Source organism: Lepidochelys olivacea (genome assembly GCF_965140295.1).
Source record: "Lepidochelys olivacea isolate rLepOli2 genome assembly, chromosome: 8".
In the NCBI taxonomy this organism is placed as follows: Eukaryota; Metazoa; Chordata; order Testudines; family Cheloniidae; genus Lepidochelys; species Lepidochelys olivacea.
In genome coordinates, this window is record NC_140418.1 from 9,999,412 (window position 1) to 10,015,243 (window position 15,832).

General features: G+C 39.7%; 1 protein-coding gene across 1 annotated transcript in view; it reads right to left on the reverse strand.

Annotated features, from left to right (window-relative positions):
- Nucleotides 1-1,525: 1,525 nt before the first annotated feature.
- SPOCK1 (SPARC (osteonectin), cwcv and kazal like domains proteoglycan 1) overlaps nucleotides 1,526-15,832 on the reverse strand; it is a 466,220-nt gene continuing 451,913 nt past the window's right edge. Inside the window, exons 8-11 of the mRNA XM_084637722.1 lie at nucleotides 12,679-12,900; nucleotides 11,516-11,578; nucleotides 4,974-5,111; nucleotides 1,526-1,829 (exon numbers count right to left, since the gene is read on the reverse strand). Coding sequence (XP_084493848.1) covers nucleotides 1,639-1,829; nucleotides 4,974-5,111; nucleotides 11,516-11,578; nucleotides 12,679-12,900 — 614 coding nt within the window. The 3' untranslated portion in view covers nucleotides 1,526-1,638. The remainder of the gene's footprint in view (nucleotides 1,830-4,973; nucleotides 5,112-11,515; nucleotides 11,579-12,678; nucleotides 12,901-15,832) is intronic.

Consider the following 15,832-nt stretch of genomic DNA (forward strand, 5'->3'; position numbering starts at 1 on the left):
AATCCAGGTTTTCTCACCCCCCCCCCACCCCCATACCTATTAGCAGCAGGAGAGTGGGGTGGGAGGAGGTATTGTTTCATGGTCTCTGTGTATATAATGTCTTCTGCAGTTTCCACGGTATGCATCCGATGAAGTGAGCTGTAGCTCACGAAAGCTTATGCTCTAATAAATTGGTTAGTCTCTAAGGTGCCACAAGTCCTCCTTTTCTTTTCCCCTCAGTCACTAAAGACCCATGAGATGGTAGACAATACAAAAATGAACTGCTTACAAACGTATTCTGTCCCATGGTTCCTCATCGTTATCATGTTTTCCGATAATCTGGATAAAATAACAAAAGGGATAAAAGACATGATATGGTACATTCATTTTACCCATGACTTTCAACAGGGAAGAGCAGTAAATATTTTAGCTTCAGAATGCTGTCATACAACTGTGGAGATATGAATAAATGGGAATGGCTTAAAGAATCATAGGATTCAATTTTAATACTATTCTTCTATTTTATAGGTGTGTATTAGGAGTGCATGATATTTCATATTAAGCAGAAAGGATGTTAGTTGGAAACATGACTATCTTAGGTTGTTTTTTATACAGACTAAATAAATATTCACAATTTAAAATAAAGAAGAGACAGCTTATTACTTTTGATGGTGAGTATCTTTGACAGCTTCCTAGCTTTGGAATGAGGAGTTACTTAGACTAAATGAAGAACAAGGGATTTCCAGCAGATCCATTAGTGTGTTATTCCAGAAACAGAGGCAGCATGCATGACATTAGGGCAAACTCTTAGTCCAAACTAATTAAAACAGAAACCCAAGATTTGCTAGTTGGAAAATGGTTACAATGATCTAGATTTACAAAACATTCCAACATTCTGGAAGGTGGTTAAATCATGTTCCTTTGCTATGAGGCTCAAAGTTGGTGGTAGCTGTAGATGCTCAGCATCTCTCAGGATCGAGATCATATTGTTTACTATGAAAACTAGGTGACAATGATCTGATCCTGCACATTTGCAGACAACGGGAGTTTTAACATTGACTTCAATAAGGGCAGAACTGAGCCTGTAGTAATCATTCTTAGAGCAAGTGAAAAAAAAATACTGATGGATTTCTTCCTGATTTAAAACCATCAATATTAGCGAGCCAGAAGTTATTATACACAGATGACTGGCTCTTTAGCGACAAGTGGCAGACACAGGAGAGAAATTGAGGCACCTACTGCATAAAAGAAAAGCGATTACTTATAGCATGGTCAGAAAATTCAGTTAACAGCTGATGACAAAACTTCTCCAATGTTGATAACATAAAACAGGCTTCTAATTCTTGCACTGGTTTGTTTTTTCTCTCTTATTTTTTAATCCCATAAACTATATTTCACAAGCTGTGTGGGTGGAGATTAAGCTATGAAACTTTGCTTAAACAAAACTAACAAAACTCAAGAGCCCTGTTGATAGAAAATAAATTCACTGCATTCAAACCAGTAGCTAGTTGGAAAAAAGCCATCTTAAAAATTATATATACTGTACAAAATTAAACAGAGAGGAGAGAGATTTTGTGCCTGATGTTCTCAGATACAATTGCAGAGATATGAAGTGACTTGCAATATTGTGCAAAACATGAGTCCTCAGAACGGTGACAACTACCATATATAACCAATTTCATCATCCTTATCATCATCTTCATCTTCATCATCCTCATTAGCTGCTCTTACATGAATCTTCATTTTCTCTTCTTTGTCCTTTTTCGCTGCTTCACGGTCCTGTTCCAAATCATCCAGTAATACAACAGATCCACCACTGCCAAAATCCCCTGAGGTTTCTTGCTCTTCTTCTAAAATAGGTAAGAATAAAAGGTCATTCTCTTACCCAACAACCCAAAAATCTCTTTAGTCAATGCTTGTTAATGTTCTGACTATGCAAACTACTTTATTTTTTTTGTGTGCAGTAAATTGATTTTTTAAAGAGGCAATTTAGCGAAGGACAGTACAGCAGGCCCCCTTAAAAATGTACATACATCTGTTGTGCCCATGACCACAAATCTGGGAGGAAGTAATACTTCAGTGGGATCTAGAATAAGATACAAGGCCTTGCATCTCTAGATTTCCAATTTAAATCCATCCAAGGTGAATGGTGACTGAAAATCATTACCATCTGATGATTGTTTGGTGGTCTACATGAAATGAGTTGGTGGTCTCGGATCAATTCCTGAAAGTCAAATGTCTACATTAGAACTGGATGGAAAACAATTTTCCCAACCCATGAAAACTGTCAAGATTTCAAAAAAAACCCCACAACAAAAAACAACCCAACCCATTTGTCCTGATTCACGACGAAATATTTCACAAACTGAAAATTCCCCCCAACATTTCATGTGGTTCAGCTGAAGCATTTTGTTTCAATAATTTCAAAACACTGTGTTTCAATTTTGACTGTTAAATGGGTTTCTTTATCCCAATTAGCTTTTTTTAAAACAAAAACTTGCTTTGAATCAGAAAACCAGAATATTTCAGTCAGAAAATACTGAGGCAATTGTACTACTTAAAAAAAAAAAGTGAGTCAAGAAAGTCAGCAAAACTGACCCTTCCCTGCCAAAAGTTTTGGTGTCGATGAATTGTCAATTTTCCAATAAAAATGTTTTGTCAAAAATTGCCAGTCGGCTCTCGTCCACCTCACAAAATCTCTGTCACAATCAACACTAACTTCCTTCTCGGAGGCCAGCCTCAGCGGAGTACGAAAGAACTGAATGTGCACAGACACTGAAACGCCCTCTCAGTGCAACTGATTCACACAAAAAGAAAAGGAGGATTTGTGGCACCTTAGAGACTAACCAATTTATTTGAGCATGAGCTTTTCTGAGCTACAGCTCACTTCATCGGATGCATGCCGTGGAAACTGCAGCAGACATTATATACACACAGAGATCATGAAACAATACCTCCTCCCACCCCACTGTCCTGCTGGTAATAGCTTATCTAAAGTGATCATCAAGTTGGGCCATTTCCAGCACAAATCCAGGTTTTCTCACCCTCCACCCCCCCCCCCCCCCACACAAACTCACTCTCCTGCTGGTAATAGCCCATCCAAAGTGACCACTCTCCCTACAATGTGCATGATAATCAAGGTGGGCCATTTCCAGCACAAATCCAGGCTCTCTCACCCCTCCACCCCCATACATACACAAACTCACTCTCCTGCTGGTAATAGCCCATCCAAAGTGACCACTCTCCCTACAATGTGCATGATAATCAAGGTGGGCCATGTCCAGCACAAATCCAGGCTCTCTCACCCCTCCACCCCCATACATACACAAACTCACTCTCCTGCTGGTAATAGCCCATCCAAAGTGACCACTCTCCCTACAATGTGCATGATAATCAAGGTGGGCCATGTCCAGCACAAATCCAGGCTCTCTCACCCCTCCACCCCCATACATACACAAACTCACTCTCCTGCTGGTAATAGCCCATCCAAAGTGACCACTCTCCCTACAATGTGCATGATAATCAAGGTGGGCCATGTCCAGCACAAATCCAGGCTTTCTCACCCCCCCCCCTTTTTTTTTCCCGGGGACACACACACACAAACTCACTCTCCTGCTGGCAATAGCTCATCCAAACTGACCACTCTCCAAGTTTAAATCCAAGTTTAACCAGAACGTCTGGGGGGTGGGGGTAGGAAAAAACAAGGGGAAATAGGCTACCTTGCATAATGACTTAGCCACTCCCAGTCTCTATTTAAGCCTAAATTAATAGTATCCAATTTGCAAATGAATTCCAGTTCAGCAGTTTCTCGCTGGAGTCTGGATTTGAAGTTTTTTTGTTTTAAGATAGCGACCTTCATGTCTGTGATTGCGTGACCAGAGAGATTGAAGTGTTCTCCGACTGGTTTATGAATGTTATAATTCTTGACATCTGATTTGTGTCCATTTATTCTTTTACGTAGAGACTGTCCAGTTTGACCAATGTAAATGGCAGAGGGGCATTGCTGGCACATGATGGCATATATCACATTGGTGGATGTGCAGGTGAACGAGCCTCTGATAGTGTGGCTGATGTTATTAGGCCCTGTGATGGTGTCCCCTGGTGGCATAGTGGGGATGGGGCAGTGCTGTGTGGGTTGGGGTTGGACCACCAGGGAGTTGGGATCTGCTTTCTCATGCACACATATGCTACCTGCCTATATTGGATGCGTATCTGGCTGGGATGAGGACAGAGGTGGGCACACAGGAATCTGCGTGCCCATCTTTGGTAACCACACGTGCAAATGGTTCTCCAATGCTATGCATATGTTGCAATTGCTTGATTTTATGTATACTCATGCACATCGGCTCCTGCAAAAGCACCCGCTGACCCTGACAGAGCGACTTAGGATGTAATCATGTACATTTTAGAGCTTCTAAAGCTTTGCCTTCTCTATTCTTGCTGGAAGTAGAGCAACTGAAGCTATCATTACACTGAGTCACACTGAAGAAATTTTTGTTTGCCTGATTATATAGAGCCGTCCAGTAATTTTACATGTCAGTGTAATAATACTGTAGCACTTTTATAGGGCCTGGTTGTTAATTTATAAAACTTTGTATAGTTAAAAACCTTCCCTTCTCAAGAAAACCCTGATTTATGAAGCCCCTGTAAATGTGGATTCTACTGTATAGGGAGGACTATATTTAATAACCAAGCATAACAACCGCATATATTTTATTTTAATAGCATCTACTGCATTTGCCAAGCTGGTAGGAAAAACATTTTCTTATCAGTGGTTATTGCCAATTTCATACTCTTGTACACACGCTCCAAGACAAAGGTACATCTGTGAGCACACAGACACTTTTATATTGTGAACTGGAATACATGGGAACATTTGGGACTCTGCTAATTATGTTTCCTGTATTGTCGCTTTTTGTTATCATGGCTGATCTTACAGCAATTTCTGGGCTTACAACAATGTTAATTTTTGTGTTGTCTTGGTCATTACTCACCACAACTAACGGTGCCTTGTTTTCTTGAGCCGGCAATCTCATTTCCATATTTATCAACACACCAGCATTGCCCTGTACTTCCATGACACTGAGTTGCTTTGTAATATCCTTCCTCATTGCACCGTGGAAGGAAAACACCTGAATAAAGAAAAAGGTTTCCTTAGTAAATCCTAGTCTTTACAGGATCAAGCAGGAAGATATACTGTAATTGGCCTGTTTCTTGTTTAAAGTAAAATGCCTCAATATGGCATAAATTACAAATGGAGCAACCTGGAGTGGCTCTGGTTTTACAAAAAAGTCCTGGATCAAGTTCTGGATTTACAAAACTAACACTCAAACTGTGGATTGTTTGGCCCAAGCTCCCATTTTAACTCCATCTCCGTATATATATTTGCACCTAGTGTTTGTTGTTGACTTCAGTTCATTTGTTGCCCATTGGGAGTATCTGTGTGTAGAAAGATAGATAGATATAACTGAAAACATTTGCATTGGTTCAAATTCTAGCCAGTGGTCCTGATTTCTGAACCACCTGTAAGATTTTCTCCTTTTTGATTAAAAGTAGTGCCATTTTAAAGTGAAAATATACATTCTGGACTGCCAAACTTGGCCTCCTATTCTTATCTCTCGCAGAAGCTTGCTATGTCCAGCGCTTCTGGGGAGAGGTGGCAGAACAATTGCTTGACACACTCCCTGTTCCTTCCCCCCTACTTGCTCACAAGAGCACTGGCTGTGCACGGGCTTTGCTGTGCTGAGGATCCAGACAAGGATTGGGATAACCCTAATGCAACCACACAGGATCGGGATTTCTTAATTCTCTTTACTCCCTCTGTGTGCACTGGTGCCAGCTACAATACCTCCTTGAATGGTTAACATCTCTATAGGCCTCCTTTCAGGGTTAAAATGCCATTCTTACGCCTTGTCCTGCCATATGTAGCCTTACCCAAGACAAAATTATTTCCATGTTTCATTTTTAATTTCCATTTTTTCTGGTGTTTATCATATGAGTCCTTCCACAATATTATAATTACACCTGAAAGGCATCAGCCACCTGCTTGCTATTTAATTTATACTAAATTGAAGAATAACTCCAGATTTCCTAAAAGTATTAAAGAATCACTAATACTTGAGCTTTTCAGGGAAAGACAGTAGGATACTGAGGCTAAACCAAAAAATAGCCCAAGATTTGTCTCATAACAAAACCATTGCACATTAGCCTTTCAGAGCATGGTGCATTCTTGTTTCTTGAGACAAGAGAAGCCAGTATTATTTCTGCCACCACTTTCAACAGAGGTAATGCAGGTGTGCTGCCATATAAAAAACCCACTTGTCCTTGGAGATCAGTTAGCTTCATTCCCAGGGGAGGTCTGTATAGACACCTTCCATTCTCTGCTGGTTGCTTCTGTTCCGGGAACAGAAAAACCACCTCTTATTGTCTTAAATGATTTTTGAGAAAGTATATTTTCTCTTTGTCAAAGAGCCCAGTGATTTACTGCTCACACAATACTTACTTTTCTACTTCAGTGTGTGGAGCATCTCTACAGATTGTTCATATATGTCAAAAGGGCTATTTCTACTACATTTCCCATGGAAAAAATGAATGAGAAAACATTGCCCAAATGCTCTGCAATTACTTATATAAAAGACATAGAAATGGGAAGTCAGTCATATATACATTATGAATGTCTGAATTTACCATCTCATCCCACTGCAGATATTAAAGTGGATGTCTAATTTTTAAATGTCACAAATGTAATTCTGAAACATTTGAACATTAACCTTTCTATATCTGACCTGATCTCAGAGAACATTTTCATACTTATTAACTTTGCTATTTCAAGCAAGCAGAAGCAGTGGTGTTAGCAAGTTCATATACCAGGACAATTGAAAGGAAGATGAAAGATTATAATCCCCAGAGACACATCTTCTTTATTTACCCACAGTCCAGTAATAGTGTGGACATGTTCAGCCATAAAGGTTTTCCAAGTTCACTCATTGCTCAGTCACTTGTTTCAATATTGATCCTGAAGGACTTTCCAAATTCATACTCTCTTCCTTTCTTATTTAAAGACTAAGACATGCATTGGACTAGACAAACCTGAAGAAGATTACAGAGGATCAGATCCTGAGTGGGTGTAAATTGACATAGTTTCATCAGAGTCAATGAAACTATGATCCTCAGCTGGTACAAATCCATTCAATTCAATGGGTCTATAGCAATTTACACCAGCTAAGGATTTGGCTCCAAATAATGACTGATGTATCAGTCTGATATTATATATATAAAAATATTCTTGTGACTTTTCGTGAGAAACTAACACCTCCCCTGGCCTTTGAAATTCAGCATGTATCATTTGTGCAATGTTCACACAAATGCTTTACATGTGTTGCAAAAGATAGATTTAGAAAAATAATGGGCCAATCTCTTTGTTAGCATAAGTGAGTGCCACTCAGTTGTTCTGAAAGCAGTCCTCAGCTTTGGTGAACTTGGCCCCGTTTATCTAGGAGTTTAAAGGAAGACCAAGAACGATGCACAGAATGATGGCAATTTCCCTGTAATTTTGCATGTGCATTTAAATAGGGCTTTGAATAGCTAGTTGTGGGTGCAAATCAGGTATCTAGAGGAGGAGCAAATACTCTGAGTTGGGGCTGCAACTCATCTTGCATACCATAGTCACTGCTCATCTTTCCCGGCTGCCAGAGTAAGGACCACATTTTAATCCACTCTAACTTTTTCCTTAATTTATCAGCTGGTGGGAATAATCTGGTGGGGACAGAGTGTCCCCAAGAGCTTCCTTTCCTATGAAACAAAATATTCCTTTACAGTAATCATTTTCAGCGTTGACTAAAGGTGAGTCACACCACAAATCCAGAATGTCTGGAATTTAGATTTCACATTTAGGTAATTTAGATTTAGATCCACATTTGGGGGATAGTTTGATCCCAGGTTTTGGGATGGCCCATCATAAAGAGGGAAACGATCAGGAGCCAGGGCCACGTTTCTTTTCTAATCCCCCTGCTTATACGGCTGCCATCACTGTAGAATCTGAGGGCCTTCCCCAGTGAGTGAGGGTCATATATGGGGTTTTGATTTGAAGCCATCTCTAACATTAAAAGCATGTCTACATTACCAGTGCTACAGTGGCACAACTATGGCATTGCCGCTATGCAACTGCAGCACCAGAGCATAGATGCTTTCTACATTTACAGAAGGGGCTTTTCCTTCAACGTAGGCAATCCCCCTCTCCGCGCAGTGGTAGCTAGACGGATGGAAGAATTCTACTGTTGATCTAGTTGACCTAGCTATGTCTACACTACATGCGTGGTCAGCTTAACTATGGTGCTCAGAAATGTGAATTTTTCATACCTGGGAGTGATGTACCTAAGCTGATCTAATTTTAAGTGTAGACCAGGCCTAAGAGTTAATTAAACAGGCTGCCAATTGAGTGTTTCTTGGTGTTCAACATCCCTGTCCCTCTCGTTCTCTGTCCTCCTCTGTAACTGCTCCCTTTGTCTCCTGTTCCCACTCTTAGCTTCACATCTTCTTACTGCCCCTTTTACCTGGCTCAACCTCCCATTCCCCAGGAGTCAACTGCTTCCTCTCTTCTGCATCAAACCATCTTCTTTTTTGATGGTGGCTCTGTGTTTCCTTGCATTTCAACTATCATCCTGTACCTGAGGAGCGGGGAGTGTTTTGTAAAACTCTGTGTATGCTTACAGCACCCGAGAAATGATAGACTCCTATCAATATGAAAACACTGCCGCTGTCTTAACTTTGGTATTGCTACTGCTCCACTATAATGATAACGGATAATAATCAATGGCCATCTATTGTGGAATATATAGAAAACATTGGTTAGAGTGCTAGGCTGGGTTGTGGGAGGACGAGGTTCATTTCCAGTTTTGCCACACACATCCATTGTGACCCTAGGCAAGTCCCTTTGTGTCTCAATTTCCCACATAAAATGAGGGTGATAGCACTGCTGTATCTACAGGGGTGTTGTGAGGATAAATGCATTGAAGATTGGGAGGTGCTCAGATACAGCAGTGATGGAGGCCAGACTAGTATCATATATAGAATTAACAGCAAAGTTGAGACCTACAGAAGAGCCATGTAAGCTTCTCTCTCTAACCAACCTAAGTTGGTCCAGTAAAAGATATTACCTCACCCACATTGTCTCTCTAATACCCTGGGACCAACATGGCCACAAGAACACTGCATACAAGCTGAGGGCTGGCAGGCAGATCCCTGTATTAGCTGTTATATCACAGAATTGATATAGGAGAAGACCCAATTTGAAGATACTGATGAAAGCAGAGGTTAGGTATTTTAGTGATGTAGGAGAAGTGTGAACAGGCTAAACCAGTGGTTCTCAACCCACAGCCCAATCAGCACACAGCTGCAGCCCATGTCACATCCTCAGGGCCATACAGGCAGTATATAGATTGTGTGGATGCAGTCCACATAACACACAGAGAGCTGCATATGTGGCTCACAATGGTAAATAGGTTGAGAGCCACTGGGCTAACCAGTTTTGCTCTTTGAAAGTGGTGTCTTTACATTTAATTGCCCCCTAGGTAAATCTGGCCGGAAAAGATGAATGGGGCTGTTTACTTTTTAATTCAAACCACTGGGATGATGGACTTCATTTGAAAGTCTCCAAATTCAACAATACAACATGTTTAATGACAATGGCTTTGACATACTTTGTGGCAATTCTCAAACTCCTCATTTTTTCAATGAATACGAGTTTACAGAAATCTTCCCTGTGCACAGTGTCCAGAATATAAATATTTCATTTTACATATCAGAGAAAGAGAATAATTAAAGAACAGTCTCTTTGACGCTCGTATCTTTTTTATCTTTCCTACAAGCAGCATTTTTGTCATGTGAATGTTTTGTTTTCCAGCTGCACGATTTTGCAACTGACACAAGAAAAAAAACCCACATTGTTCTACTCTGTCTAAATAGCAGTGGGATCAGATAAGAGGCTCTCCAAAGGGTGGTGTTATGCAGGAAGACTTTCAAGTTGCTAACTGAACCAGAGAGTTCCTCTTTTCTGTATTTTCTTCTAGCCCGTAGAGCAAAGTATTACAGAAACCTACTGATTTGTTGAATTGAGCCGGTTTTTTTCCTTCCTTTTTTTAAAAAAAAAATATTGTAGACTGACATAATTATTTGTGGGAAGAGAACATTTTATACCAGTGTTATTTTGTCATTTTACTCCAGCTATTGTGATCTGATCCCACTGGCATGCAAAGGGGGTTGTTTGTATCGTTGTATGTTCTACACACTGTGTGAACAGCCGTTATTTTTCCTATGTGTAAGAACAAACCATTTTTTTAGCCTAGCTGACATTTATTTCATACTGCACAAAATAAAGACTGAAGAAATGTAGTGCTGGATTTTCCATGTTGTCTAATGGACCTGGACACCCAATTCCCATTAGAAAACAATAGGAATTGGTCAACCCATTCTGTTAAGTGGCTTTGAAAATCTCACCCATAAAAGCTTCCATGAAAGAGAGAGAGAGAAAACAGCAGCCACCTATGTAACCATCTGCATCTGAACTGAACCGAACCATTTGCCCATTCCACCTATCCTAGGTGTTCCCTAGAATTCTCAGGGATAATTCCAAGGTCTTTGGAAACTAAAATAATTTTACATTCGTTGCTAATCTGAATCTTCATGAGTCAGAATAGGATATCAGACAGCTATGCACCTTACACTTAGTTGGCTTGTATGTTCTATATTTTGCCTAATTAAAATTTGTTAAATATTTAATATGAATTGCTGATTATCAGGCAAATCTTGCAGTCTTTATACGTGCAATTTTCAGTCAAGTAAAACTCCCACTGATATCTTGGGGCCAAATTCAGTCTTTTTACTCCAACTGTTGCCAATACCCACCCTGTGTGATTTGGCCCTACGTAAATTAATGAATTGGAGATGCACTACAATAATGCCACATAGACTGCAGTCCACAGAACACCTTGAGATTTCACTGGTGTCCAATTACCAATTTAACAGTTTGACTTTTCAGCTTTTAAAAAAAAGAAACTATGTGTCCCAGACCTCAATATCGCCAACAGGAAGTAGTAGAACAAAACATTTAAAAGTGTAATTAGACAAAATTTAACTCCAACAAATGTATTTCCAACCTTATAATTGGAAGAATCTGAACTCTCTTCATCTATATACTCTGCTTTTTTAACTAGTCACAGGAGATTTGAATTAAAAATACTCTCTTTTGCCTTTACATGCTCAGATATGCTCAGCATGCTTTACATGCTCATGATGACCAGCATGGTGTAAGAACCTATATAAAATAACATTCATGTTTTTGGGGAGGTGGTATCAATTTGTTCTGAATTAGTTGCCATAAATTTATGTTGACACCTCATTATTGGTTTAATTTCATGAAACATCAGGCACAGGCTCAAAATATTAATTTCTAATTGAAAAACGATAACTGCACACAAAGTTACAGTGATCACAGAGCTTTAATTAGTTATTGAAATGAATGGCATGTGATCAAACTTACCCAGCAGACTCTTCCCTCTACTTAGCTTTTGAATCCTGTTCATTTCATTCTGGCAAGGGAGACCTAAAATATAATGTATGAAAGTCAGTTTCCAGATGGTACGGGATAGACTCTCTAATGATTGGCTTCACTATTTACATGCAATGTAGTCTATTGTACACCTGGGACTGAAATAACCCCATATGCTGGTAATACACGGCAAAACAAATGTATGTCATTAGCTTTACTAATTAAAAAATTCAAAACACAGTATATTTAATAATAGTGTTTTGGGGCCATTTGGGTTGTTAAACATTTTTTTCTTCTCCTTCATCAAACTGAAATAATGCCAGGCTTCTAATTTATGATTTCCTAATAAACTAATTTCCACATTAATAAGAACACAAGGTCATAAGCCTTCTATTAGCAATAGAACTAATTCCTGAATTAATTTGATTGCTTCTTTGTTTGTTTCACCAGTGAAATACATGTAATCGACAATATTTGCCATTGCTACACAATGCCCTTTCTCACCAGGGATACAGAAAAGGGCTTTTTATTTTTAAATGAAAAGGGCTATGAATTACCAATTCAAAATAAATGGCAGTGCAGTCAAAATGTAAGAAAGATGTTGAAACCTAGAAAATCCTAAAAAAATACTACATATTTGTGAAAAAGAGAAACCAGAACTGTTTTCTTATCAAGGCAACTACAAGGTATTAAAATGTATAATATTATTTTGAAATATTAATCTGAATATGGTAACATTTAAGCCAAAAGTTTTAAATTTGTCTGGCTACACTTGGGTACCTAATTCCATATTTAGGCACCTACATGAATAGCCTGAACTTCCCATGCGAGGAGCACCTACAATTCCCACTGACTTCAGTGGCAGCTGCAAGTTGCTCAACACTTATCTGGCCATTCTTATTTAGGTGTCTAAACATGATTCCCAAGTTTGTAAATGCTCCCTAACATCCTGTCCAATGCTCTGGCCACTGAATCATACTTAAAAGCTTCTTATCATCATCCCAGGACATATGGTGATGGCTGTTTTGCATAAATATTATTATTAATAATAATAGAAAAGCCATTTTGCCAAATTACATTTTCCATACCATTATTTTAGCATCTATAGTAATGAATTATAAATCAGTTTTATGTTACATAAGGGAATGACTTACCTCCTGGCTTTTGAAAGCAGTAGCACCATTCATTGTTAGAAAGCTTTCCGTCCTTGAAGGAGTCACATGAGTTGAAGAGGGGTTTAATGCATGGCTCATACTTATCAAGATAAATTGCATTGATCTCAGAGTGATCCAGCAGGAGGTCATAGTTCATATCAAGTTTGTTGAACATCCAGCCTAATGAATCCTTACAGATTGGTAGTATGCTGGTGTCAAACCCTACGAGAACACAGGCAAACAACCATTAGTGAGTCACACCACAAAGGCCTGACATGCATCATTGCTCAATTAGGATGTTCTCTCTCTTGCATGTTCTTTTAACTGAAGTATGGAGTGAACTTTGTTTCAGATTAACCCCTTTCTGCCCAACCAGTAGGAAACCAGAACAATACCAACGAAGAATGAATGAACTGGTTGAATCAAATCAAGCTCAAAACTAGATTTGATTCTGACCCAAACCCTGGATAAGAATGCCACTTACATTTTTTGGAGAAAAAGGGGGTTGGGGTCCACATCTGATTACTGCAACTCAAGCCCATCTTTACTTAAAAATCAACCCTAACTTACTTTTTCCTCTCTTTTTTTTTTTTCCATTTGCAAGTGTATTGGCTTGGTTTCAGAAAGGATCAGAAGCAGAAACACCATGAAAAAGGCTAACTTCACTGTGTTTTCAAAGTAGCTGAAAGCAGAAAGCAACAGAAATCTTGAGAGAAAGCCTATCCTTGTGTGATTACCAGCCCTGTTTCTAGTCATCTTGCTGAATTCTTTATTGGCTGCTTCTCACCTTCTACACTAGATCCGAGCTTCTTGCCCTCTCCTTCGAGACCCTGCATGACCTTGCCCCGCCTGCCGCTCTGCTCTAATTTCCTTGTATTCCCTCTGCCTACATTTTCCCCCCGCACATTCATATTTTCCTCCCAACTTCCTTCTTTGCATCTTTGTCCTTGCTTCTATTACACTTGACAGTGCACCAAATGACCTCTTTTTTGTTGTTCTCACATCCCTTTTGAAAACTCACTTCTTTCACCAATCCCCTCAATCCTAACTCTACATTTCTGGAAGACCTGACCCCCCCCAGTCCTGTAGTATATCTGACCCTGAATTTTCTTTATCTGATCTAGATTGTGAGCTTCTTGAGGTGGAGTTCATGTCCTCTTGGCTTGCACTGCTCTGAATAATCACAGTGCGGGGGTTTGCTGAGACCACAAATGCACATGGAATTGGGCATTTGCACTCAAGTGTCACAGAAGCCATCTGCATTGCAGCTGGGTTAGATCTTTTGCAGCTGAAGAGGATTCTTCAACACTTCAGGGAACAGGATTCGTATTCATTTTAATATCCCACATCCTCTAAAGAATGCAGCAGGCAGGAGCATCAGATGAACGCCATTACATTCATGTGCATATTTGCAATTTGTACACGTGCATTTCTGCAATCTTTATAAACACAGGTAGGGGCGTCATTTCAGAAACATTCTGGAGAAAGGGAAGGCAAAGTTGTGTCAGCATATAGAACATTATTTGATTATATTATATTCTACAAAGTTGGGGCGGGAAGGCAAAAAGAGGAGCATACACTCCTATGAAAAGTTTGGGGAAGGGGTGTGCGTGCGTCAATTGTGCCTCTTCCCCCATAGCAAATTATGCCCCTGAACACTGAACTTGTCGGAGGAGGGTCGCCCAAAAGAGAAGCTGGGATTTGTATGTCCTCAGTAGTAATTAATATACTTACATCTTCCATACATGGTACAAATGCTAACTAACCCTACAACACTTGTCTGTTGCAGGAAAGTATCATTCACAATTTATAGCTGGGGAAACTGCCATTAAGAACCCCAGTTTTACAAAGGCTCACAAAACATGCATATGCTAGTCAGGGTTTTGCACTCATGTAACCCTAATGAGTGGGACTGCTTGGTGTGACCTGCAGTCAGGGGCTGCATCAAAGAAGCCATTATGGAAGGTCACTTATGAAGATAGTTAATTATATTAGTTTAATACTTTTCTATTGTTGCTGTTTTAAATAAAGAAGGGAGCTGTCATGACACGATCAGGCTTTTCAGGTTAAGGTTTATTACAAAGCCTCTCTACTAAGCAGACAGTGCAGTATGTAAGTGTTCAGCTATTACAGTGATGGACAGCTATTACTAACTAGTGAAAAGGTTACTATTAGGATGGCCTTTCAGCATGCAGATGAAAGTCAGACACAACATCAGTTTCTACCTGCACTTCAAATTGCCTCTTGATAAAAGTTTCTTCCAATAAATTACCTTTCTCCAGGTCAATATCAACAGTCAAAAACAAAAATGCTGAAACTCAAGCCCACCTCCTCCCATGTTCAAGATTTAAAACCAAGTGGACTCTCAGTAAATAAAGCTGAATTCACAGTGCAAAGCTCAGCGGGGTAAACTCTCAGGGCGCTGTATTGGAAATCGTTCGCAGAACTCCGCTACTTTTAATTGGAAGTCACTGCTAGCATGTATAACTCTCTGTGCACCACAACCAGAATTCACTTCACCTGCTGTAGACAATTGGCCGGAGCAACGATAAATGAAGTAATTGCACTTCTGGGGCTTAAAGCCTTATGATAAATGTGACAATGTATTGGATAAAATAAATACTGTTTACTGCATTTCCTAAGTGAATATAGTGCTGGTTGAACAAAAGATACACATCAGGCAGCAGCTGGGTGAGCTTACCTCTATCATCCCACCCATCTGCCTCAACCCTACTTTGCAATGACCACCACTAAGGGTCAGAGTATAGCGCAGGCTTCATGCTCATTCACTTATTGGCTCCTCTGCAGAGACTGACAACAAGGATGCCAATTAGTGTCAATTGTGGCAGTGGTTTTTCTGATTTGGACACCTGTTCACTAGGAGCTGGACTGAGACCATTACATTTTACATTCCATCTGACAACTGCTCGAAGTCCTAACAACTTCCATTCACTATGACTCTGGAAGGGATTCAAACTGGTGACCTACATGTGCAAGGCTCCATATCCCATTATTACCCCCAAACCATCCATCTCCTCTGGATGCAAAACCAACGTCAACAAAAAACCTTTACGTGAAATTCCTAATTAAAAATAAATATACCTTCTGGCACATAAAATTGCCTTTTTTTTTTTTTACTCTCCAAGAAGCGACT